The sequence below is a fragment of the Drosophila ananassae genome, assembly GCF_017639315.1.
Source record: "Drosophila ananassae strain 14024-0371.13 chromosome 4 unlocalized genomic scaffold, ASM1763931v2 tig00000054, whole genome shotgun sequence".
In the NCBI taxonomy this organism is placed as follows: Eukaryota; Metazoa; Arthropoda; class Insecta; order Diptera; family Drosophilidae; genus Drosophila; species Drosophila ananassae.
Window position 1 is genome coordinate 6,541,987 of NW_025319037.1, and position 24,882 is coordinate 6,566,868.

At 43.7% G+C, this 24,882-nt stretch overlaps 1 protein-coding gene across 1 annotated transcript; it reads right to left on the minus strand.

Moving 5' to 3' along the window:
- Positions 1 to 22,350: 22,350 nt before the first annotated feature.
- On the minus strand, positions 22,351 to 23,166 carry LOC123257744. The gene has a single exon (XM_044717681.1). It carries the CDS (start codon positions 22,885 to 22,887, stop codon positions 22,351 to 22,353), a length of 537 nt encoding a protein of 178 aa, XP_044573616.1. The 5' UTR covers positions 22,888 to 23,166.
- Between the last annotated feature and the right edge of the window lie 1,716 nt (positions 23,167 to 24,882).

Genomic DNA, 24,882 nt, shown 5'->3' on the forward strand with positions numbered 1-24,882 from the left:
CTCAATATGCAAGTTAACTGAAGTTAACCCCGCAACGGCAATGTCCGATTACTTAAGAACTCGCTCTGGCCAAATTGCTGACACAGCGTCTGGCCGGATGCCCATACATAGCCGGCGAACACTGCATATTTGCGTAGCCGCTGTGAAATATATTTTGTTAGCTTTAAGTTTCAGTTTATATCTGAGCTTCATCCAGTAGCTCAGAGCAGTAGCAACGGAGTTAGTAACTCCCACCATAACTTCCTGCCAGAAGGAAGAACCTCCTAGGCAACCGCCAGGGACAAAATTCACCTCCCGCATCTGAAGACATCGTCATCAGCGAGAGACAAACAACTGCTACTACAAATTAACTTAATTAGCTGGCGCACAACGTAAAAGTTGCACTTTCACCCATAAAGCTAACTTCGGGCGGAGCCTATTTCCGATCGTTTAGATATATGGCGTCTATAGGATATATTGCCCAAAATGGAATCCACAGAAAGTCCTATCATTCTAGCTTAAAAGACACCAAAGCTGACCCGGCAGACTTCGTACTGCCAGCTGTTGTTTTTTTTGTTGCGTTCAGAAACTTCTTTTGTGAAAAATTTAAAATGTTTCAAACTTAAAAAAATTATCTGATACAGTGTGAGGAGATTAGATTTCCCACACGCCAAGACAGGTGGCAAGAAGGGCAGCAGAGGGGGGGGGGGGACAAGCCAGTCAGCACGGCAGCGTCGGATGGGCCAGCGCTGCTGTGTTTAGAAAAACGGAAAGGGAGAAATGCGTCGAGCACAGACGGCATGCGGGGGCAAGAGGAACTCGCACGGCGTCGCGCACGAAAGAAGGGCAAGTAAGGGCAAGTGGGCAAGTAAAGAAAGCCCGCCGATAGAAATACTGCGGGAATTGGAGACGGAGAAAGTAAATGAGCGGAGGATTAACGGCAGGAAGTAGATTTGCAAGGATTAACGGGCGCCTCTGGCACTATATAAGGAGGGCCCCTGGAGCAAATCGAGACCGAGTCTTCTAGGGAAGCTGGAAGAGTTGAGTGAAAAACCCCCCGTGGGTAAGTCTGACATTCAAGTAGGAAAGTTTCCTTGGAGGAATTAGGAGTACAGGCTGAAGGACCCCCCGTGGGTAAGTCCGACAGTCTTAAGTGCGGGCTTTAAAGCAAGTGAGCAAGGATCTTCGATCAATAGCTTAAGGACCCCCTGTGGGTAAGTCCGGCGGCGGTACGCGAGTCAAGCAAGGAGCAAGGGGAAAGGATCAAGGATCCGCGGCAAAACTGAGGCCCAAGGGTAAACGAGTCGGGTGGAGTTATTCCCGGAAACAACAGGTGTAGTAGCGGCAACGACGGATCAGCCTGGCGTACGCCTTGCCTGCTCCTATCAGTTCGAACAAGGTGTGATCCTGTAACGCGAGGGATAGCCAGCTCGGGAACTCAAGCCCACAAGTAAAACCACGCAGGGACTCCCCGGGAAAGTCAGTAGAATCCTGATCCAGGCGCTGCAGCGTATGCACAGCGTATCACCTGGAGTCAAAGGAGACGTGACGCCCAAACCTCTGGCTTACCATAAATCCTGCGGGGCGTAGGCACGCAGGTGTTTGGAGGCGAGTGGCGAACGCGACCGGGGGCGTGTCCTGTGCGGTAGGTAGGCCCTTCGTGCCCTGATCCGGCCGCAAAGCTGCGAGGAGCATATCCTGCCCGGCGTATGCCTGGGAGGTGAGCCACTCGGCCTGTTATCACAGATTAGGTTCCGGTCACGGCGAAAGGGCAATCCCAGCGAGCCAAAGATTCCGAAGGTCCAAGGCACCCATAAAGGAGGAGCAGCAACAGCAGAGGCGATGACGAGGGAGCGACGGCGACGACTGCGGATTCGCTCAATTTCATTATGTCTAGCTTGCTGTTGTTGTGTTTGATGTGCACGAACTCGTTGCATTCTAAGCCTATCTCCTACATTGTCACTCACTAAAGAACGCAATTCTGACATAGCAATACGACTATTTTCTTGATCTGTCTGTCTCTGGTCATCAGTGCGGTTCAATAATTTCCACAATGCACGTGATTGATTTGATGGTTTCAAATTACAATTTACAAACAAATTACAAACATCGGTTTGTCACATAAAATTAACTGAGCTGAGCGCCTACTATTATTGTAGTCTCCATTTTATAGAAAAATGCTGTTTGAGGATTTTCCCGGCAATTATTCGAATTTTTCTGGACTGCTCCAGCGCACCACCTTCAGTCAGAAAAGCATTTTCAAAAATGCTAAGCAACAGGAAAAATGCCTTCGCGAACACAAATGAGGGGTTACCTTACAACACGTCAGTGTTGGCCACCATCAGGACAGTTGATGAGGAGCCCATTTATGCTAAAAAACATAATCTAGAAGTCGAGATCCCCCTACAATAACCCAATATGGGTACTAGACAAAAAGGGCACCGACGAGTCTGGCAACCGTAAGATGCGGCTGGTATTAGACTTTCGAAAGTTAAACGAGAGGACAATACCGGATCGCTACATCATGCCAATTATCTCCATGATACTAGGGAATTTAGGCAAGGTCAAATACTTCACAACGCTCGATTTGAAGTCCGGCTGCCACCAAATTATACTGAAGGAATCTTGACCGTGAGAAAACTTCTTTTTCCGTAAACGGGGGAAAATACGAGTTTCGCCGTTCGGGTTGAGGAATGCTGCCAGCATGTTCCAAAGAACCATCGACGACATACGGCGAGAGCAGATTGACAAATTTTGCTATGTCTATGTCGATATTGTTATCGTTTTCTTAGAAGACGAAAACGCCCACATACGGTAAGAAGACTGGGTTCTAAAGAGCCTGCATGACGCCAACATGAGAGTGTCAGCGCAGAAATCGGTCTTCTTCAAAAAAAGTGTTAATTTTTTTATTATAAAAAGGCGATTATAAAAAGGCATTTGATTTAACGACAGATGCCTCAGCATACGGCATTAGCGCAGTGCTTTCCAAAAGGGACGACCCATTACTATGATCTCTAGAACCTTAAAGGACAGAGAGGTTAACTACGCTACCAACGAAAGGGAGCTGTTAGCCATAGTTTGGGCACTAGAAAAGCTGCGTCACTACTTATATGGTGTCAAATATATAAATGTCTATACTGACCACCAACCGCTGACCTACGCGGTGTCGGATTCTAAGCCGAAAACACCAAATTCCACCAATTTTCCTCCCACCAATTTTTGGCACTGCAAAAACCGCGTAACGGACATTTTTGCAATTGACGAGAGGCGGGAAATTCTCACTGTCGAGCACAACAGAGCTCACAGATCGTCCCAAGAAAACGTGAAGCAGGTACTCTCCTATTACTACTTCCCGAAAATGACCAAAATGGCGAACGAAATAGTCGATTCCTGCAGGACTTTCGCCTAAAATACGACAAGGCTAAATACGACAAACAACCAAAAACTCATGTAGGAGAAATGCTGTGCATAGACATCTTCTCCACGGATAAAATGTATTTCCTTACGTGCATCGACAAATTCCCGAAATTTGCCGTCGTCCAACCGGTTCCCTCTAGAGCTATAGAGGACCTCAAACCAGCGCTACTACAGCTGATGAATATTTTCCCTAAGGCGAAGGCCATATATTGCGACAATGAACCATCGTTAAACTCGCACACCATCGTGGCCATGCTGGAAAACTACTTCTGCATTTCAAATGCACCGCCCCTCCGCAGTGTCTCAAACGCACAAGTGGAACGCTTCCGCAGCACTCTGGTAGAGCTTGCTAGATGCCTTAAAATCGACAAAGGCATTTGCGATACCGTAGAGCTGATCCTACTGGCTACGACCAGATACAACAAATCAATCCGACAAATTCGGTCATCGACAAGAGGTCGGCCAACAAGGGTTCAGACTCAATCAAATGAGTCACAATACGAAATACAGGATAAGATAAAACTCGCCCAGGACAAGCTCCGGAACAGGGAAAACGCTTCCCGACAAAAAAGAGTGTTCGAGGTTGGCGAATAAGACCTATTGAAGTCCAACAAACGCCTAAGAAACAAACTCTCACCGTTATGTGAAGGAAAAACCGTTGAAGCGGACATGGGGACCACAGTCCTCATTAAGGGGAGGGTGGACCACAAAGACAACCTTAGGTAGGCCGAGCGTGACTATATTATCGCTCGCCTGATAATTTTTCATTTTTTATTGTCCTTTTTTCCTAGCCACTTGGCGTAAGTCTTGCTTCCATTATTATTTTAATCACGCTTTGGTGGGGGCTACCCAATTTCCCAACTTACAGCACATCCAAATTACAGGTTCACAACCATATCCCTGATTTTCCTTTTGGCCACAACATCGGCACGCGTCACGGACTATTCTAAAGCCAAATACATTCGCATCGTTGATGGCCGAATTCTAGTATGGAAGGAATTCGCGCTTGTAAAACACTCAGCGTATCTCTCGGAATATAGGCGCGTCATAGAAGAAATTAATGGGATGACCGACATGTTCCCTCAGTCTCACATGCAGAAACTCTTGGTTGTTGATGTCGCCCATCTACGCGACCTGCTTGACTCGTTGAGCATCCATCATAGGGTAGCAAGAAGCTTAGACTTCCTAGGGACCGCGTTGAAAGTAGTGGCAGGAACACCGGACGCGAAAGACTTTGAGAAAAATTAAATTTAGAGAATTAAAATTTTCTAATGCAAACAATAGGCAGGTCAATATTAACAATAAAGTACAAATTCAAAATAATAAAATTTCCGCTACCGTCAACCAACTTCTGAGGTCAGCTAAAGAGTCCCAAATTGATACAGGGCACTTATTGGAGATGCTTTTAACTCGAAATAGGATGATAACAATGGAGCTGCAGGGTTTAAAACTGACAGTTGAACTTGCCAAGGTTCATGTTGTCAGCTCCAGCATCTTAGATCATGCAGACCTGGAAGGTGTGTGGATGGAAGAGCCCACCGAGAGCGCGATTAGGGATGTTTTGTCCGTATCGTCCGTTAAGATCTTACAATCCGATAACATCTTACACTTTATCATTAAGTTTCCAAAAATTAAAATTAAACTGCTCCTCGACATCAGGGGCTACATTTTCCCGGCTGGCGCGAAAAAAATTATGCCCTCAAAAGCTTCATGCTGGAGGCATGGCGCATTGCGAGATCCAGCAAAGCGATTTACACCCACTTACGTTGATGGGGAGATTGTAATAATAAATGATAGCCCGGCTCGCGTGTGTGTGAATAATGGCACCTTTGCCCATGTAATATATTGAAGAAGGTGACATCGTCAATGAATCCCGATTGGTCAATAATGTCACAGCCCAGAAGAGGGCTCGCCTTCCCTGAACGTCACTATGGAACGTAACGTTCTCAGTCTTCCTTACCTTCACTGGTTGAGTGAACGTAACGTGGAACACATTAAGGAGTTCTGGGAGAAGATCAACCACCATTAATTATATCAGATGGTGTTCGTAGTGAGAGCAATATGCTGCGCTTCGATTTGGATCGGCTTGGCCTATCGGCGGGTCACTCAGGCCCGAAGAGCCGCGGCCCAACTAAAGGAGATGATTGCCCAAATAGGGTCGGCCGAGGGCGGCCTTATTCTTGAAGGGGGAGTAGTTAACTGAAGTTAGAGCTTGCTCTGGCCAAACTGCTGACACAGCGTCTGGCCGGATGCCCATACATAGCCGGCGAACACTGCATATTTGCGTGGCCTCTTTGCAATATATGTTGTTAGCTTTATGTTTCAGTTTATATCTGAGCTTCATCCAATAAAGAAGTCTTTCATTAATACTCCGGCACAGCCTATAAAGTCAATTCATTTGTCAAATTGGTCACCTGGCCTTAAGGGCAGTAGCAACGGAGTTAGTAACTCCCACCATAACTTCCTGCCAGAAGGAAGAACCTCCTAGGCAACCGCCAGGAACAACATTCACCTCCCGCACATCGTCATCAGCGAGGGACAAACAACTACTACTACAAATTAACTTAATTAGCTTGCACACTCTTCGTTGGTCATCGCATCCAGTTCCGTATCATACACGTCTTTATGTGACGTCTTAAATTGCACAAATAATTGCCGGCGAATTACTTGCATATGTTGCAAGTCGACCAATTATTTTCAATATTGGTCGCAAAATGCTTAAATCATCTAGCAATCCGATCAAAGGACAAATACGCGTTGGGGCCTGCGACGCTTAAAAACCACTTCTATATAGATAATTGCTTGACGGGTGCTGACTCAGTAGCAGAAACAGTTCAAAGTGAACTGAATAAAATACTACTACCACACGGTTTCAAATTATGAAAGTGGTGCTCAAATAATGCAGAATTTCTGTAAGCAATACCCAAGAAGGACTCCATGAGCGAGGTAAAACTGGGTGAGACCTTGGACCAATACAGTTTTAAAACCTTCAGGGTCATATCGATGGCCAATAAAAACCAACTTTGCGGACGAATGCAACAAAGCGAAGCATTCACGCCCTATCACTCCCATTTCATCCGACCCCATTTGAAAATCAGCTTTAACACCAGGACACTTCCTTATTGGGGAAGCATTAAGTACTTTTCCTGATACCAACACTATCCCGTGCGGCAAACATTTAATAAAAATATGGGAACTGGTATCACGGGTGAAGCTCCAAATATTAAAGAGTCCTTATAAAGGAAGACAATGTGCCCCTAATGAGTTTACCTATGGCAAGAGTCCTTAAAAGTGGTCCGGACAACCTCGTTCAGGTAGTGGACATCAAAACGTCATCTGGAGTTTTCAAGAGACCCGTGACTAGGCTGATTCCAGAAGACATCAACAATAAACGCCCATTGGACGACACTCTCAAGGCCGAGCAGTTGCTATGTTGCTATTTCCACTATACATGGCAACGCCAATTAAAGTAACGGAGTTCAGAAACAAGCCAGGAACATTCTACAAACATCTGGGAACAACGAGAATGGTAATTTCAGAATGAACTATAATAGTATATTACGACTTGGATCCATACTGGAATGATATGAAGGTACTTTCAGTTTGCTTAACAGAGCTCTCACAAAATTGCCAGGAATTGACAAATGTAGCAACATGCAGATTTATTCTGGACCATTTTTAACAAGCAGTGGTGATCATCACAACACAAATGAATTTACTTGCAATGGTTTATGCGGATGCAGTGAGATAACCAATCCTGTGCACTCCAGCATGGTATAGTTAAAAACTCATCAATCTAACCAATGGATCCTTGCTACCAAGAACCCAATGGAAATTCAGGATATCCTAATGAATACTGATCAGCTTTTTCATCCTGCGACACAAATGGTCTATTTGGACTCAAAAGGCACTACAAGAAGATCAACTTCGGAACCTAAATATATATATAGAAAATATTAGGTCATAGCCCATATAAGGAACGATGACTTGAAGAACCAAAAACAAGCTGACACGGCAGCAAGAACTGCTGACATGCGGTCGACAAAATATATATAAGACGATCCATACTTTTGAATGGTTAATTTATCATTTTACGTTTTCTGTCTTCTGAGCTATGGTTTCAAATACGCTTGTGGTCGTTGGTGATGCCACAACAGTGATCACTCAACTCCCACTCGTCCAGTCTCCACTCAAATGTGGCCCGCATCGATGCAGCATCGTTCGCAATTGTTACGGCGTTGTCGCTACCCGCACAGTAGGTATCGAACATGTTCACGGTAGTAGTTGGCTTGTCTCTCGGGGTTCCGAAAAAATTTGGCGAAGCCACAGGGGGGACACAATTCCGGGAGTCCACCGGATTGGGGCAGCCTCTCGCACTGTGGACTTTTGGCAATACCTGCAGATATTCTCCTTCTTCGTGCACTCTGCCACCTTGTGGTTGAAGCCAACACCGCTATGGCACGCTTACGTCCCCACTAGGACCCTGCAACGGTAGGAGAACCACTTTCCGTAAGTCCTTCCACCTTTCAGCGTCCAAGGCTTGATGCTCAGTGGACTGCTTTACGGAATTCAGTCCACAGAGGTTGTTGGCACAAAACTCCGCCATTAACTCCTCCTCGAGGTCAATGTCGCCGAGCTTCGAAGGTGGTGCGGATAATGGCACCGCCATTAGAAAGATGAAGGCTTTCTGTAGTAGCGAACAATGAATAAAAGCAGCTAATTTAAAAAGGAAAACTCACCTACAATTGGTGAGTGCTGGATAAGCACTCTTTCTGCGACCAAAGATAGTTAGAAAAATGTCTCTTTTTCAAAACCCCAAGAACACCAGTGTAGAATTAATGTAGAAGATTTTGTAGAAGTTGAATTGTATTGAAGTCTAGTATAAGTTAGCATAGGGCGGAGCGGGAGCGCAAGAAAAGCTCACTTGAGCTCTCCCGTGAATTCGCCCCGCTCCGCCCCAATAGATAAGCTAGGCTTAAGTTCTTTTGGTTAAAATATGGCGAATTATAACGTTGAGTCGAACGCTTGTGAATTATTTTTCGTCGTCGTTTAAAATTATAGTAAAACGCCACCTTTAGTTTTTTCGAAAGTGTGAGGAAAACTAATCTCAATAAACATTTTGGCACCCCCGGGTGGACTTGGTTTACTATAATTTATAAACAAAAGCAAGAAGTGACAGTGACACAAAGAATAAATTAAAAAAAAAAAAAAAAACGATACGATAAACAAAAAACAATTTAAAGTTCGCGTCGCGAAACAAAATTTTTATCAACTGGAGTCATCGTCATCCCCATGCACTGCACCTCCATCGACTGTCCTAGGGAAGTAGCCGCAGGATTAAAGGATCAAAAATCAGAACTGCAGGTATTTGTGCAAAAAATTGAAAGTCGAGAAAAGACAAACTAATATTCGTCTTGTGCTGGAATATTGCACCCTCCTTTTAATTCTTGCCGCATACGTACTTTAAAAATAGTAGAGCTAAAGTGAATAATAAAGTTATATATAAATTTTATTAAATATTGCCAATACATGAACAATTGCCTGTGGACAAAAATAAAGACGCATAAATTATTCCAAAATCACTGTCGCCCCCTACCCCTCGTTTTCGATATTGTAAATATTTGCCAATAAAATAGATAAAGTGCAGCCAAAAAATTATTTTATATATTTGTGTATAAATAATTGGTACATACAAATAGATGCAGCGGTGAACTTATCGTTTTCGCCTCCCTCCGTTATCCGCTGCTGTATGTATGCACGTATATGCAATTTTGGCGCCTTTTGTTCAACGGAACGCCAAGTGACGCGATACCCTACAATTTGGTTCGGTATATTGTTTTCGGTATCACTGGCGAACAAATATTTAAATAATCAGTGTTTAGACTATATTTTATTCTATCAATTAATTAATTAATTATTGTTTTCGTTGGTTGTAAATTAATCATTTATTTTTTATTATAATATAAATTAATATTATATTTTTCATTAATACTCCGGCAAAGCCGTTAAAGTCAATTCATTTGTCAAATTGGATACCTGGCCTTAAGGGCAGTAGCAACGGAGTTAGTAACTCCCACCATAACTTACCGCCAGAAGGAAGAACCCCCTAGGCAACCCCCAGGGACAACATTCACCTCCCGCATCTGAAGACATCGTCATCAGCGAGGGAAAAACAACTACTACTACAAATTAACTTAATTAGCTTACACATATCGGTTTTTCACAATTCGTTGAAAGTATGTTAAGGGCAGTAGAGATATATTTTAAACTAAATGCAATATAAATATACAAGAAGTAGAGAAAGACTTCTCCTTTCAACTGGGAGGAGGTTGTCGGGTCAGGCAGCAATCACGGCATAGATTAGATTACTAAAGTATATGTAGTTATAGTTTTTCTTATCTTTTTTTTATCTTATCGCTATTGTTGGTCGCAAGGCGACTCTTATCGGCCGCTCGGTTTCAACGGGCTTTATCTTAAGCAGAAGACTAGCGAGCTTTCGCTCAGCCTATGTTCTAAGGCGAGCTCACTCTTGCCCTCTATCTCTGAGCACACGCATTATAAATTGGAGCTTTTGTCTCACTGCACTTTATATGCGCCCATAAATAAACAATATTATATAGTTCTAAAAGTAATTAATTTCGTGATATTATTTGGATTAAAGATCATCTGGAAAGTCATTTCGATTAAAGTCATTAAAGGTCCAAAATCTCAATGAGCAAACAACTTCCTTTTTGGCACTACTCATGCCTTAGAGGAATTTTCCTTTACTTTTAAAAATGTGGATGATTACTTCTTTGCTTCGTAAAAGATCAGTGTCGCAGAACGGATTAGGGCTATCGATAGTTAGTCAAGTTCAAACAGTATTGTATGTAGCAGTAGCTGTGGGATTTCAGTTTATGTTGTTCGGTCTCACTAAATCGGGTAAAAAGATAAACAATATTTTGGCGGATCAATTAGACCGATTTGCGCCATCACAAGAAGAGGGAAGAGAAACTGCGGTATGTTAGCCAACTAAGTAACTGTAATAGCTAAGTACCGGATTTAGTTCTTTCAGAATAAAACGAACCGAACTCCAACTATTGTTCAGCACTAGAGTGTTTGTTTGAAGGCATTCCTCGTGATCGGCCAAGCGGCGACATTATCTTTTGAGTCCCAATTCCAACGACCGAGGGGGTCCCCACTAGCACAGACTACTATATTCCTAAGGAGCACCCTCATTTCCATCATTCTCAAAAGGGAGGAATTGAACGCCCGAATGACTTGCCCAAAGAAAGTAATATGCTTCTTCACAGATGGCTCTAGAAAACTAGAAAAAAATTTTAGGAGGAGTAGTATACTCAAAACAATTAGGCATCAGAGTATCCTTTAGACTTCCTTATCACTGCAGCGTCTTCCTTCCCAAATAAAGGCTATTTAGAAAGCTCTTAAACATCTAATGGCTAGCTTTACAAATGGTGAAGCATAGAAATTTTGGTGACATCCGTGTAGCTATTAAATTGATAGGCTGTCTAAGACTGTAAATCACCTCTACTTGAGATGGACCAATATTCATACTGTTTAGTCTCATCTTAGTCCCAGGAAACTGGTTAACAGACGAGCTGATATACCCGTAGCGCCATATAAACTCCGACTCAAAGAAGCTTTCAATCATAGCTTGCAAATAACTGTTAACCGATTCGTGCGGTCTCAAAATAAGTGTTTGTCACTGAGACTTTGAGCAAAAAGTCTGATTGAGTTGCTCGTATACAAATTTTGCTCGCGCTCAGTCAAAGCACACTTTTTTCTGTTTTTGTTTGGTCGGCTCATTCTAGGACCGTTTGCTTGCGTTCGACGATTCAAAAAGTCTTTTGTGCATTTATGTGTGTATGTGAAGTTTAGTGGGCTCAACTTGTCAATTTGCTTTGTAAATCTCTCCTGTAAACAGTGATTCATCAAATTTATTGAAAATGGGACGAAAACTTAATAAAAAAGTGCATCAATTTTAAATATTTAACAAAATGGACAAAAAAGTTGTCCAAAGTTTAGTTGTTAAGCTTAACTCAAAATTAATTTAAAAGGAAACTATTCATTTTTTAATTAAAATAATCAATATATTAGTTTGAAATTGGAAAATTCACGTTTAAAATTTTAATAAGTTTTTTCATCAAATTTCATATACCATGTACCACTGTGCAGCGAAACAAAAAAAAATTATTGAAAAGACTTTTTGCGCTGACTTTTTCAGCCAATCGGTCTTTTACTGAGTCTCTCTGTGCGAGTGTCACTCAAATCTCTCATTGAGCGATGTTCGGTAGATGAGAGTTTCATGATTTGCTCATTGTAATTCGTTCAACAGAAAACCGAAACAAAACAAATCAAAGCCTGCTGCTCAGAGAGGAACCGAAACGGCATGCTTTGTATCGGTTGCTCTCGCAAACAGAGCGTAAGCAAAAAAACGGTTAACAGTTATTTGCAATCTATGCTTTCAATATAAAGAATCAGCTCAGCTGGGACTCCGTCTGAAATCGCCAGCCCACCATCTGTGGCCCTTTATCTCAAAACAAATAACATTCCAGTTATTAAGAATGGATATGACCCACATAAGCACGGCCATCACAGTTATCATGGGCCACTGGATAATGGAAACACATGAGGGGTAAATGAACTCATGATGAATTCATGACGAGGATGAAGAAGAAACGGTCACTGTTCGTTCCTACTATATGTCATACCTAAGCCTCAGGGTGGGCAAACTGCTGGTTCAGGAGATTCTGACAGAGATTCTACTTAAAAATCAGTCCGTTGTATCAACCTACACTAACCTAACTGCTACCGAACTGCATGATTATATAAACTCCGGCAGCGCCCGAAGTTAGATTTCCTTTCTTGCTTATTAGAATATTTGAAATTGAATTTTGGAATCGAATGTCCGATGAATTTCCAATTAAACTATCCACCCGGAACAGCAAAACTGCCCAATACTGGCATTTTTTGACAACCAGTCCCACAACTATTACGCCAACGGCTGCTTTCACAACTGCATCGTTGACTCGCAATGTACAATCCGTGGTTTGAAAAAATATGTTATCTGTACTGAGATATAGTAAACAGTGTTAGTAATAGTAACATAGTGATAATCATTTATAATAAAATTGTAAATTTGGTTGCATAATTCTAAACTACCGAAAATTCTGATACGCATGCTCGCAGGCAAGGGTATGGTTCTTCAAACTGAATGAGTGGGGGTATACTTTAAGCTGGATCATAGTACTGACTTGGCTATATTGGTCCTATTCAGGCTCACACAAATAATATAGAAAATTCGATAGAATCGCGTTCAACTGCATTGCTGGCTGCTCCCTTAAGCCAAAAAATTTAGGCTGCACCGACACTATTTAGTTCTTATGGCTTATGATCACCCACATTTTCCTTTTCCCTACTGCTTGTTGTTACAGAACTTTATCAACAATCCAGGGAAAGGTCAAAATTGGGTCACTACGATGCAGTAAGTGATTTTAACTGATTTCGTGTGTCTCATCGTATCTATTGTGTCTCACCTTAATTCTACCACACGATTACAATCATAATCGTTTCCAAATTTCCGCATTACACTTGTCTTAGAGAAATTGTCCTTCACTTTTAAAAATGTATGGCTTCTTCTTTGCTGATCAGAATGGAATAGATGCTAAGAGCATCTGTGCAGTCATTTCCATGCTGTAGTAAAGCTCCCCTATCTAACGAAGGATTCGTATGTTTTCTTACCTACTTTGGCCCGTTCATGAATAGGTGGGTGAGCTTTGCATATATCCGTGCAATTTTGTTTCCATCTATCCAATGAATACAGTAAAGGAAAGAAATATTGGCCTGCCTAAAAAGTTTTTTTTCATTTTGGAAATAAGGGGCACGCTACACATCCTTTCCCTACAGTTTAAATCGAGGGAAAACACCCATTAAAACTGGATAACACTAGGAGCACACTAGCACCATTACCAAGTATATTTACCTATGATATTTACCTATTTTCTTGCCATTCATGTCCTCCAGCAAGTAAAATGATTGGCCCAGTTTCTTTTTGATTAGGGCTCTCATTTAGGATCATCAGAAATAAAAATAATAAAATAGTCACAGTCCGTATCCGGTGTCATTAAACTTTCTTTAAGGTGCAGCTCCACATCAGCCAATCACATACGTACAATCAATCGACGAACGCACCCCAAACAAAGTGTAGGTCAATGGATCTGATGATTCTGTACAATCTAAAGCAGAACGTCTGTACAATCTAAAGCAGAAAAAAGGAGTTTATTTAGACGACTTGTTGATACTATCGGATAGCTTTGAATCCCACTTGTTACACCTATCCGAAGTAGCCACCCAATTACGTAAGGCATGACTTACTATTAACATAAACAAAAGCCATTTTTGTTTTAAACAGGTAGCCGTGTTATATAGTTGGGGAAGGTATCTTAGCTAGGTCTAGCAAGGCATAAAATTTCTTTCCGAAAACGGAAAATTGAGTAAATATGAAAATGGTCGTATATCTTGCCTCTTTCATTTTATTGACGAAATGGTAACGTTCCGCAAGTTCTTCTTTTTGTCCCAAAAATTCGCTGAGACGATCTTGGTCTTCCAGCGGATTATTAATTAATTCTTTTCTACATTGCTAGTATTTTTTGAGACGGAAGTGGAAAGGCTTACGCGGTCTATAAAATGTAGAAAATGGTCCAGAAAATTTCTGGTCTGTGGACTGGGGATACTGGAAGAGGTCCGAGGCTACTGGCAGACATCCCTCTTCGGAGTCGGTCCCTGGTTTTCCGAATTCGCATTGAATTTTGAGCCGCTCGGTTTGTACGTATTAAGCAAACCGCAACTATAGAAAATTCGCCTTGGCTTAAGGCAATCATAGAAATTTTTTTTTCAGCTGATCTAATGTCCAAAAACCTCACCTGAGAATATGTTCAAGTTCCTAATAGTTGTTATTTAGTCACCAATTGGGGCTTCCATTCTTGCTCTATAGCTTTCCATTGAGCTGCATATAATGTGCAGAATACGTTCCTCTTGCATAGAGGTGTGTTCCCTAGAGATCCAAACCTGAACGGTCTCGCGTCTGGGGTTGAGCTACCTACTTTAGTTCGCTGATTATTCGTATTAGAGTTGTTTGAAATCTGTGATCAGGTGTTCATATGAGATCTTGAAATGGTTTTAAAATTTATTGGGTTAGATTCCTGTCGGTCTTTATGTTACTCGGCATTCTGCGCTCAGAAGGAGTATATTGTCTATCTATCATCAACGCTCGAGGACAGCTTTGCCTAAAATTTGGACAGGTATCATTTGTTTCAACCCATTCTAACAGACAGGCTCTGTGAAACTTGTGCTTGCATGGAGTTCCCATGATACTATCGCTGAAACTCTTATCATTACACTCTCCAACGGATTGGCTGCTATGTTTCAGGTACTTATTCTATAAGATATTGTCATACACAAAATAAGAATGGTAGTTTGCGACAATAATCTACTCAAGATTCAATTCGTAAATAATATAATCGATAATATTTTTAGAGGCTTACAAGTTAACTGAAGTTAACCGCGCAACGACAATGACCGATTACCGAAGAGCTCTCTCTGGCCAAACTGCTGACACAGCGTCTGGCCGGATGCCCATACATAGCCGGCGAACACTGCATATTTGCGTGGCCGCTGTGAAGTATATTTTGTTAGCTTTAAGTTTCAGTTTATATCTGAGCTTCATCCAATAAAGAAGTCTTTCATTAATACTCCGGCCCAGCCGTTAAAGTCAATTCATTGGTCAAATTGGTTATCTGGCCTTAAGGGCAGTAGCAACGGAGTTAGTAACTCCCACCATAACTTACCGCCAGAAGGAAGAACCCCTTAGGCAACCGCCAGGGACAACATTCACCTCCCGCATCTGAAGACATCGTCATCAGCGGGGGACAAACAACTACTTGCAGTGTGTGGCCCCTTGTTTTTTTTATTTTTCTTTGTTTGTCATAACGGAGGCTCAGTCCCCGCGTACCCCTCACCTTGCCTCTACTTGGCAAAGCAATAGCGCAGTTCGACGAGCCCGCACATATAACTTAAGCGACAGCTCAGCCCCTGCGCCCCCTCACCCACCCACTTGCCTCTGTGGGCATACCATTCGAGCATGAATTAATTTTTTTTGAGCGATTTTATACATAGCTACAGCTCCACATGAGAAATCTCTTCCAACGGTATAGGAGCACAAGGCAATTCTCCAGTGATTCTGATTTCTGACCGCCCAGATTTTCCACCCCAAAAAGCGCAAACGCTAGGGCACTCACACACGCGAACATGGCTTTCAGCATAAAACAAATGACATCCACTATACAGGCGGCCGTTCAACATGCCGTTTAAGAAGCCAATATCGAAAGCCAACGTAGGGAAAACAAACTGCGCCTGGCTATACAATAGCTGACCGAACAGGTCAACGCAATATAGAAATTAGAGATAACGTCAAATGTGACGAGCCCCTGGATGCCGTCAAGTGCCTGCCTAAATCGACTCGACTTTACGTACAGTGATAAGCGTCAGATTCACGTAATCGAGCAAGAAATGGGTACTCTCAGGCAGGGAAATATGACCCTCCTGCAACACTATGACGAGGTCGAGAAAAAACTCACTTTGCTTACCAACAAAACCACCATGTCGTACGAAGCCTCGGCGGCAAAAGTGTGACAAATTCCGAGATGAGGCACTTTGAGTATTTATCTCGGGACTCAAGCGCAGCCTTACGGAGGTCCTTTTTTCGGCAAAGCCGAAAGATATGCCTTCAACCCTCGCTTTGTCACAAGAAGTAGAATCTAACCACAAGAGATGTTCCTTCGCGGCTTCGTTTGCCAGATGCCAGAAAGACAAGGATAAAAAACAATATAAAAAAAAGCAAGAACACCGACAGGCTCCTGCGCTGGATAATGCCCAGTCAAGCACTGGCAAAAATCCGTACTACACCAAGCAACACAAGGCGCAAGTGCACTCTGCCCCACACAGTGGAGGCACCACCGAACCCATGGACATTGACCCATCACTGACCAAGATGCTTAAGCCATCTCAAGCCCCGGCATACCTCCAAAAGGAAACCGGCCGAGTCCGATCGATCGGGCCCATACAAAAGGCAGAGGGTTAACCACGTCGTGAAGGGCGCAGACGAATATACCGCCGCAGCTTCAAACGCGGCTCAAGAAATTCACGACGACGCCATATGATTCAGACGGCATTAATTTTTTAAGGGTCCCTGCTACCCATCATCAGGCGAAGAGTAGCGGGGCTAGAAATGAAGCTTTTAATAGACACGGCCGTGTCAAAAAATTTCATCCACCCATACGAAGGGTTGAAAGGCGTCCGCCCAGTAGATTCGCCGTTTTCGGTATATTCTATCCATGGTGTTACCACAATCACGAAAAAATGCTTCATATCACTATTCAACTTGAAGGCTACGGTCTTCATCTTACCAGATTTGTCCTCCTTTGATCATCGGTCTTGACCTGTTAAAAAAGGCAGGGGCATCGCTTTGCCTAGCTTCCGGCCACCTCAAATGGGGCTCCGAAGTAGAAAAGCTAGAATTCCAAGCATGCCCTAACGTAAATTTTACTGAAGTGGACTGCTCCAGCGCACCACCTTCAGTCAGAAAAGTATTTTCAAATTTAGGCAAGGCCAAATACTTCACAACGCTCGATTTGAAGTCTGGCTACCACCAAATTACACTGGCAGAACGTGACCGTGAAAAAACTTCCTTTTCCGTAAACGGGGGAAAATTCGAGTTTCGCCGACTGCCATTCGGGTTGAGGAATGCTGCCAGCATCTTCCAAAGAACCATCGATGACATACTGCGAGAGCAGATTGACAAAACGCCCACATACGGCAAGAAGACTGGGTTCTAAAAAGCCTGCATGACGCCAACATGAGAGTGTCAGCGCAGAAATCGGTCTTCTTCAAAAAAGCGTTAACTTTTTGGGTTCAGTAACATCCTGGCCTCTGAGGATGTCATCCTCAGGTACCGCGATTATAAAAAGGCATTTGATTTAACGACAGATACCTCAGCATACGGCATTAGCGCAGTGCTTTCCCTAGAAGGGACGACCTAGAAGAGGGCTCCAGGAGTGGCCAGCGGCCAGTAATGTTTTGTCTTCCTTACCTCCACCGGTTGAGTGAACGTAACCTGGAACACATTAAGAAGTTCGGGGAGAAGATCAACCACCATCAATTATATCAGATGGTGTTCATAGCGGGAGCAATATGCTGCGCTTTGATTTCCATCAGCCTGGCCTATCGGCGGGTCACTTAGGCTCGAAGAACCGCGGCCCAACTAAAGGAGATGATTGCCCAAATAGGGTCGGCCGAGGGCGGCCCCATTCTTGAAGGGGGAGTAGTTAACTGAAGTTATCCGCGCAACGGCAATGTCCGATTACTTAAGAGTTCGCTCTGGCCAAACTGCTGACACAGCGTCAGGCCGGATGCCCATACATAGCCGGCGAACACTGCATATTTGCGTGGCCGCTGTGAAATATATTTTGTTAGCTTTAAGTTTCAGTTTATATCTGAGCTTCATCCAATAAAGAAGTGTTTCATTAATACTCCGGCAAAGCCGTTAAAGTCAATTCATTTGTCAAATTGGATACCTGGCCTTAAGGGCAGTAGCAACGGAGTTAGTAACTCCCACCATAACTTACCGCCAGAAGGAAGAACCCCCTAGGCAACCCCCAGGGACAACATTCACCTCCCGCATCTGAAGACATCGTCATCAGCGAGGGAAAAACAACTACTACTACAAATTAACTTAATTAGCTTACACATATCGGTTTTTCACAATTCGTTGAAAGTAAGTTAAGGGCAGTAGAGATATATTTTAAACTAAATGCAATATAAATATACAAGAATTAGAGAAGGACTTCTCCTTTCACAGGCAGCAATCACGGCATAGATTAGATTACTAAAGTATATGTAGTTATAGTTTTTCTCATCTTTTTTTTATCTTATCGCTATTGTTGGTCGCAAGGCGACTCTTATCGGCCGCTCGGTTTCAACGGGCTTTATCTTAAGCAGAAGACTAGCGAGCTTTCGCTCAGCCTATGTTCTAAGGCGAGCTCACTCTTGCCCTCTATCTCTGAGCACACGCATTATAAATTGGAGCTTTTGTCTCACTGCACTTTATATGCGCCCATAAATAAACAATATTATAACGTTCTAAAAGTAATTAATTTCGTGATATTATTTGGATTAAAGATCATCTGGAAAGTCATTTCGATTAAAGTCATTAAAGGTCCAAAATCTCAATGAGCAAACAACTTCCTTTTTGGCACTACTCATGCCTTAGAGGAATTTTCCTTTACTTTTAAAAATGTGGATGATTACTTCTTTGCTTCGTAAAAGATCAGTGTCGCGGAACGGATTAGGGCTATCGATAGTTAGTCATGTTCAAACAGTATTGTATGTAGCAAAAGCTGTGGGATTTCAGTTTATGTTGTTCGGTCTCACTAAATCGGGTAAAAAGATAAACAATATTTTGGCGGATCAATTAGACCGATTTGCGCCATCACAAGAAGAGGGAAGAGAAACTGCGGTATGTTAGCCAACTAAGTAACTGTAATAGCTAAGTACCGGATTTAGTTCTTTCAGAATAAAACGAACCGAACTCCAACTATTGTTCAGCACTAGAGTGTTTGTTTGAAGGCATTCCTCGTGATCGGCCAAGCGGCGACATTATCTTTTATTCGCACTCTGCGAGATGATGCCCACGAAGCATTCGCCCCGGCGGAGCCCCAGGCTGGAAGCCTCGGGTGTTCCCGCAACTGCGACCACCGCGGCCACAGCAACTTGCACCCCGGCCAGCTCTGCGAGTGTGGCTGGTGATCGGCAGCGGCCACAGACTCCGAAGCAAAGTGGAACAGCCGCCAGAAAAGCGGCAAGTAATCTGCAGCCCGAAGCAACGGGGCAGATTACGGACTCCACGACTGTAAAAGTGGCGGCCCTAATGGAAAGGATCACACGTCTCGAGTCGGAGCTGGAAAAGGCAAGGGCAAGTGGAGGCCAAGCAGAGACCGCCAGGGATCCCGTTGGAATCGGGGCACGCGGCGTTGGAGTGAGCGGTGCGGCGAATACATTGTATTGATATCGCAGGGTCGCCATGTATTGATAAATATTTATGATGATATAGGTGTCCAACGTAGGGTCGTTCCCAATTCAGTAGACAGATAGTTGATCAATTAGTTTGATGATTCTTTATTCTTTAATGTTCGTTTATTCACTATATATTTGCTTAGAACTAATGAAAAATAACAAAAGCGTTGCTAGCTGCGGATGAGGCTGTCGATGTCGTGAGGCGCAGAAAATGTTGTGTTTCTAGAGATGGCCTCCAGCGATATCGATACTCTCGTGAGATATCGAGTTCGATTGTGCTATGGTAAGCACTTAGGGTTGCCACAGTACCCCCCTCCTAGAGTTCCAGTTACGAAAGATAATTTGCTGGGAATCTGACTCGTCGTCCTGATCTTGATAACTGCTCGGCTGGCTGGGCAGTTGGCGCTGTCGTTTTCTCTTGAGTCGGAGGAGATTCGTTTTGGAAGATGTATGCCGGTTGAAGTCTGTCGATAGACATCTTGTTGCCTTTTGTCCTTTATCCTTTGAGCGTAAAGTACTTGTCGTGCTTTGCTAGCACTTCGAACGGACCCTCGCAGTTTGCTTCCAGAGGGGTTTTGACTCGATCCACTCTGACGAAGACGTGGGTACAATGGTTTAAATCCGGGTGCACAAATTCCTGCGGTGTATGATGGTGCACTGGCTTAGTGGTTGGTAGCTGAGATATGGTTTTTTGAAGAGCCTCGGCGAACTCAGACTCGGTATGTTTTTGTGTGTTTGGTGTAAAAAATCCGCCAGGGACACGTAGAGCGGTGCCATAAACCATTTCAGCTGGGCTCAGCCCGATGTCGCTTTTAACTGTTGTACGTAGGCCTAGGAGGATTAAGTGCAGGGAACTGCTCCAGTTAATAGGATCGGCACATTTTAAGGCAGCTTTTAATGTTCTGTGCCAGTGTGTAATGATCATCCCGTTGGCTTGTGGGTGGTACGCCGTCGTGCGCAGGTGCTTAAAACCGCAAATTTTGGCGAGCTCTTGGAATAGTGTGGACTCAAATTGTCGGCCGAAATCCGTTGTGATGTGGAGAGGGATTCCGTACAGAGCGAACCAGCCCGAAATCAGTGCGTTGGCCACAGATTGTGCTGTGATATCGACTAAGGGGATTGCTGCGGGCCATCTGGAGAAGCGATCGATACACGTGAGGCAGTATCGGTATCCGTTCGATGATGGCAGTGGGCCAACGATGTCGATGTTGATGTGTTCGAAACGGGCGTCGCTGGCGGAATACTCTCCCAGTGGCGATTTTGTGTATCGTTGGATTTTGGAACGGGATGTAAGAGCGTACGATTTTGGCCACATCCTTCGCCATGTGGGGCCAAACATAGTGTTTGCCGACCAATTTATTCGTCGCCTTAACTCCTGGATGGCTCAGCGAATGCAGGGCTTGAACCACGGTTTGGCGTAAACATCTGGGCACGAACGGGCGTATCTGGTTATTGGCGACGTGGCAGTACAATTGCTTGTTTGAGCCTGAAAGGGATAATTTGGTCAGTGAGATGGTATTTTCTGGATCAGAATTGAGTAGCGATTGTAGTTCGTCGTCATTTTCCTGTTCCAGTGCCATCTTGTCGAAGTCGATGTGTTTGATGGCTTCGATGCATGAGAGAAGATCAGCCACGTTGTTTTCCTCTCCTGTGAAGTGCCGGATATCGGTACTGATGCTTTCTCGCTGTTTTGATTGAAAGCGTACATCAGCGACTTGTGGTCGGTGAAAATAATAAAGTTTCTGTCCTCCAATGCAAACTTGAAGTCCAAAATGGCCTGATAGATGGCAGTTAGTTCTCTATCGTAGGTGCTGTACTTCTTTTGCGTCGGTGTCAATTTCTTGGAGAAGAAACGCAGTAGTTGCGTCTGCTCGTTGTCAATCTGATGTAACACGGCACCCATGGCGTCATCGGAGGCAGCGGTGGTTAGTGTTAATTGCGAGTTAGGTGCCATGTAGTTCAGCAACGTAGCGTTTGCAAGCTCGTTCTTGCAGGCGTCGAATGCGTGGTCGGCTTCTGTAGACCAGAGTATCGGGGTTTTCTCGTTCTTTTTATTGCCTTGGATTAGCGTCTGGAGTATATGTTGGTTATCAGCAGCAGGTGGGATAAACGGCCGATAGAAGTTGATTATACCCAGAAACTTTTTTAAATCTTTAGCTATAAGCGGTTTTTAAAATGTCGAATGGCTTCCACTTTGGCTTCGGATGGTTTCAAACCGTGCTGGCTGATGTCATGTCCCAGGAACGTAAGTTGTGATTTACCGAATTGGGCACTTCTAGAAGTTCACGGTGAGATGTGTTTTCGAAGGCGGTCAAGGATCGTGCGGAGGTGCGTCTCGTGCTGCTTCTCGGATTCTGAAGCGATCAGAATGTCGTCGAGATCCGTCGAGTCGTTGATGTCGTCGAGATCAGAAAAACAAAGTCGAGATCCGGCATTACGATGTTTATGTGACGCTGAAAAGTTTGCGCTGCGTTGCGTAAGCCGAATGTTGCTGTTTTGGGAATATCTTGCGGTTCGACAGGGATCTGGTGATATGCTTTTTGCTGGTCGATTTTTGAAAATATCTTTTTACCGTGTAGGATGCTTGTTACATCCAGTATGTACGGAATAGGATATCGATCCGGCACTGTTACGTTGTTTAGTGCTCTGTAGTCGCCGCATGGTCGCTACTCTCCGTTTGCTTTCTTTACCAGGTGTAATGGACTGGACCAGTGGCTTTTTGAGGGGCGACATATTCCTTTTTCGATGAGGTAGGAGAACTCAGTTTGTGCGGCTTTGAGTTTGTCGGGCGTTAGTCGTCGGGCGCGGGCGTGAGTAGACGGGCCGTTAGTCGAGATGATGTGCGTTACTTCGGGCTCTGCTGGAAGCATACCTAGCGTATTGGTTGCTCGTGTCGTAGGATAAAATCGCGTTGATTTTACGTTGAGACGCGTGACATGTTGATTCGTGCAGCGTAGCTCGATCGATGAGTTTGCGTCGTTTCATATCGACGAGGAAATCGGACGGGGAATGTTGAAGGAAATCGGCTCCAATGATAGCGCAGTTGACGTCAGCTAATACGAAGGTCCAAACGAAGTTTCGTCCCAATCCCAGCGACAATGTTATGCGTTTTTCTCCATAGGTTTGTATCTTCGTACCATTGGCGGCGAAAAGAAGCTTTGGAGTGAGCATAGTTTTTGCGATTCTGCAGGGTGGCATCACTGAAATGTCGGCGCCGGTGTCGATGAGAAATTGAGTTTTGGAGTAATTGTCGTTGATTGCGAGGCGGGCAATTGTGTTGTGGTCTTTTTCGAATTTGTCCGCCGAATCCGAAGACTGTTTTAGTTTTTTGGTTCGGATGAAAACGAGCACGGTTGGCGACATTTCCTGGCGGCGTTGCCAAATTTGCTGTGGTACCAACACAAGCCTGAAGTCGGGACGCTATTGCGATCCGTTAGTGTGGATGAACTGTTCTTGCGGTAACGGTTTTTGAACAGCGCGTTGATTTGTTGCTCGATGCGGTCTAGACGTTCGTCGAAAACGGTGCTGCTGGGTGGCGCCGATTTGGCGTCAACGGTGCGTATATGATGAAAATCGCCGACTTCCATGACTTTGGGTTGTTATGTGTGTTGCTGTGGGGCTGTTGCCCCTTTTGATGCTCGCAACTTTCATTCGCTTTAATTCCCCACCAGAAATTAACCAAGAGAGAATTTGGTTATACCCGAACTACACTACACCACTAAATAACCACTAAATCTTTTCACTACAAGCCATTTTGCCAAAATTTAGTTTACTTACTCGAAAACAGCGACAGCACTGATTTGCCAAATTAGGCTCCCAAAAAAAAATTGTTCGCCGTTCGTCCGTGTAATTGCTCCCGGTTGCAGATTGTGTCCTCGGCGTGACTCCACTGGGTGCGCACGTCCTTAGAGTTTCTCGATCCAATTCGAAAAGAATTTGGAAATCCGGAACCCAAAAAAATGCATGCCGGCGTTGGAGAAAAATTTTGCAATTGATCAGCTGATCGTGCACCCGCGTTTACCAATACCATCACTACCAACACTGACAATTGATTAACTACGTACTGGGTCAGCTATCGATTAAAATATATTCAGCTTTTATCAGGCTGTCAACCTTTTACACTTATTTGGCAAATTTGAATATTTTGGCTGTTATCTTCTTGAACCGTCTTCGGTCCCCGATACAAGTCCCAGGCCGAGATGGAGTGTCTCAAGTGGCGGGTTTTACAAATGCATATGGAACTACCAAGCGCACAGTGACTAAGCTTTGCCTATTACCCTTTAATGATGAAGTTGAAAGATAGGTCTCAACTGGGAGGAGGATGTCAGGACAGACAGAAACCACGGCATAGATTAGATTACTAAAATATAATAGCTATAGTTTTTCTTATCTTTATTCTAGTTATCTATTATCTAGTATCTAGGAGATTCTAGTTAAAAATCAGTCTGTTGTATCAAACTACCCTAACCTAACTGCTACCGAACTGCATGATTATATAAACTCCGGCTCCGCCTGAAGTTAGATTTCCTTTCTTGCTTATTAGTATATTTAAGATAGAATTTTGGAATCGAATGTCCGATGAATTTCCAATCAAACTATCCACCCGGATCAGTAAAACTGCCCAATACTGGAATTTTTTGACATCCAGAGATGTACAGACATGTAGTAAACAGTGATATTAATAGTAACTTAGTGGTAAACATTTATAATTGACTAGGTAAAGTGTCTCTTAGCCATTTGGAACTACCGAAAAAATCTCGACGAAAGAGGAGTTCTACTACTATACTATTCTACTGTACTGTTACAGTACTACTAATAACTACTACTAGTACCACCTACTACTAGTACCACCTACTACTAGTACCACCTACTACTAGTACTACATAGTACTACTACTACCTAGTACTACTGCTACCAGTACTACTAACTACTGTACTATTCTTTTACTATACTATACTACTATATACATACAGTTTATATCGGATCATATATAGTTATATTTTTTTGGATCATATTCGGTGCTCCGAAAAAGACCCTATTGAAAAAAATAGCTCAGAAATCGATTCTGTTGAACAAGGGTCATTTTCAATTAAGAAAATGCTGGTGCAATACCCCAGAGGTTTTTGAAAGGAGTGGCCAAAGGTGGCCGGGGGTTATACTCGTTCGACGACGGCTCTATAATTAGCCTGGGATCCTTCACGGACACTGCACTGGCAACACTGTATGGATGATCGATGCCGCGCCTCCTCTGTCTACTTGGGGACGGCTTGGCTCAGTCGAATAGAGCGGCTCGAGATGGGGAAGTTGGGAGGAAAACTGTAGGAGTAGGCCGATCCTTGGGTAGTTGATTCTACTGAC

Excerpts from the sequence above, each read along its gene's own strand:
- LOC123257744 (XM_044717681.1), bottom strand. The coding sequence starts at position 22,887 with ATGTCGCCAACCGTGCTCGTTTTCATCCGAACCAAAAAACTAAAACAG.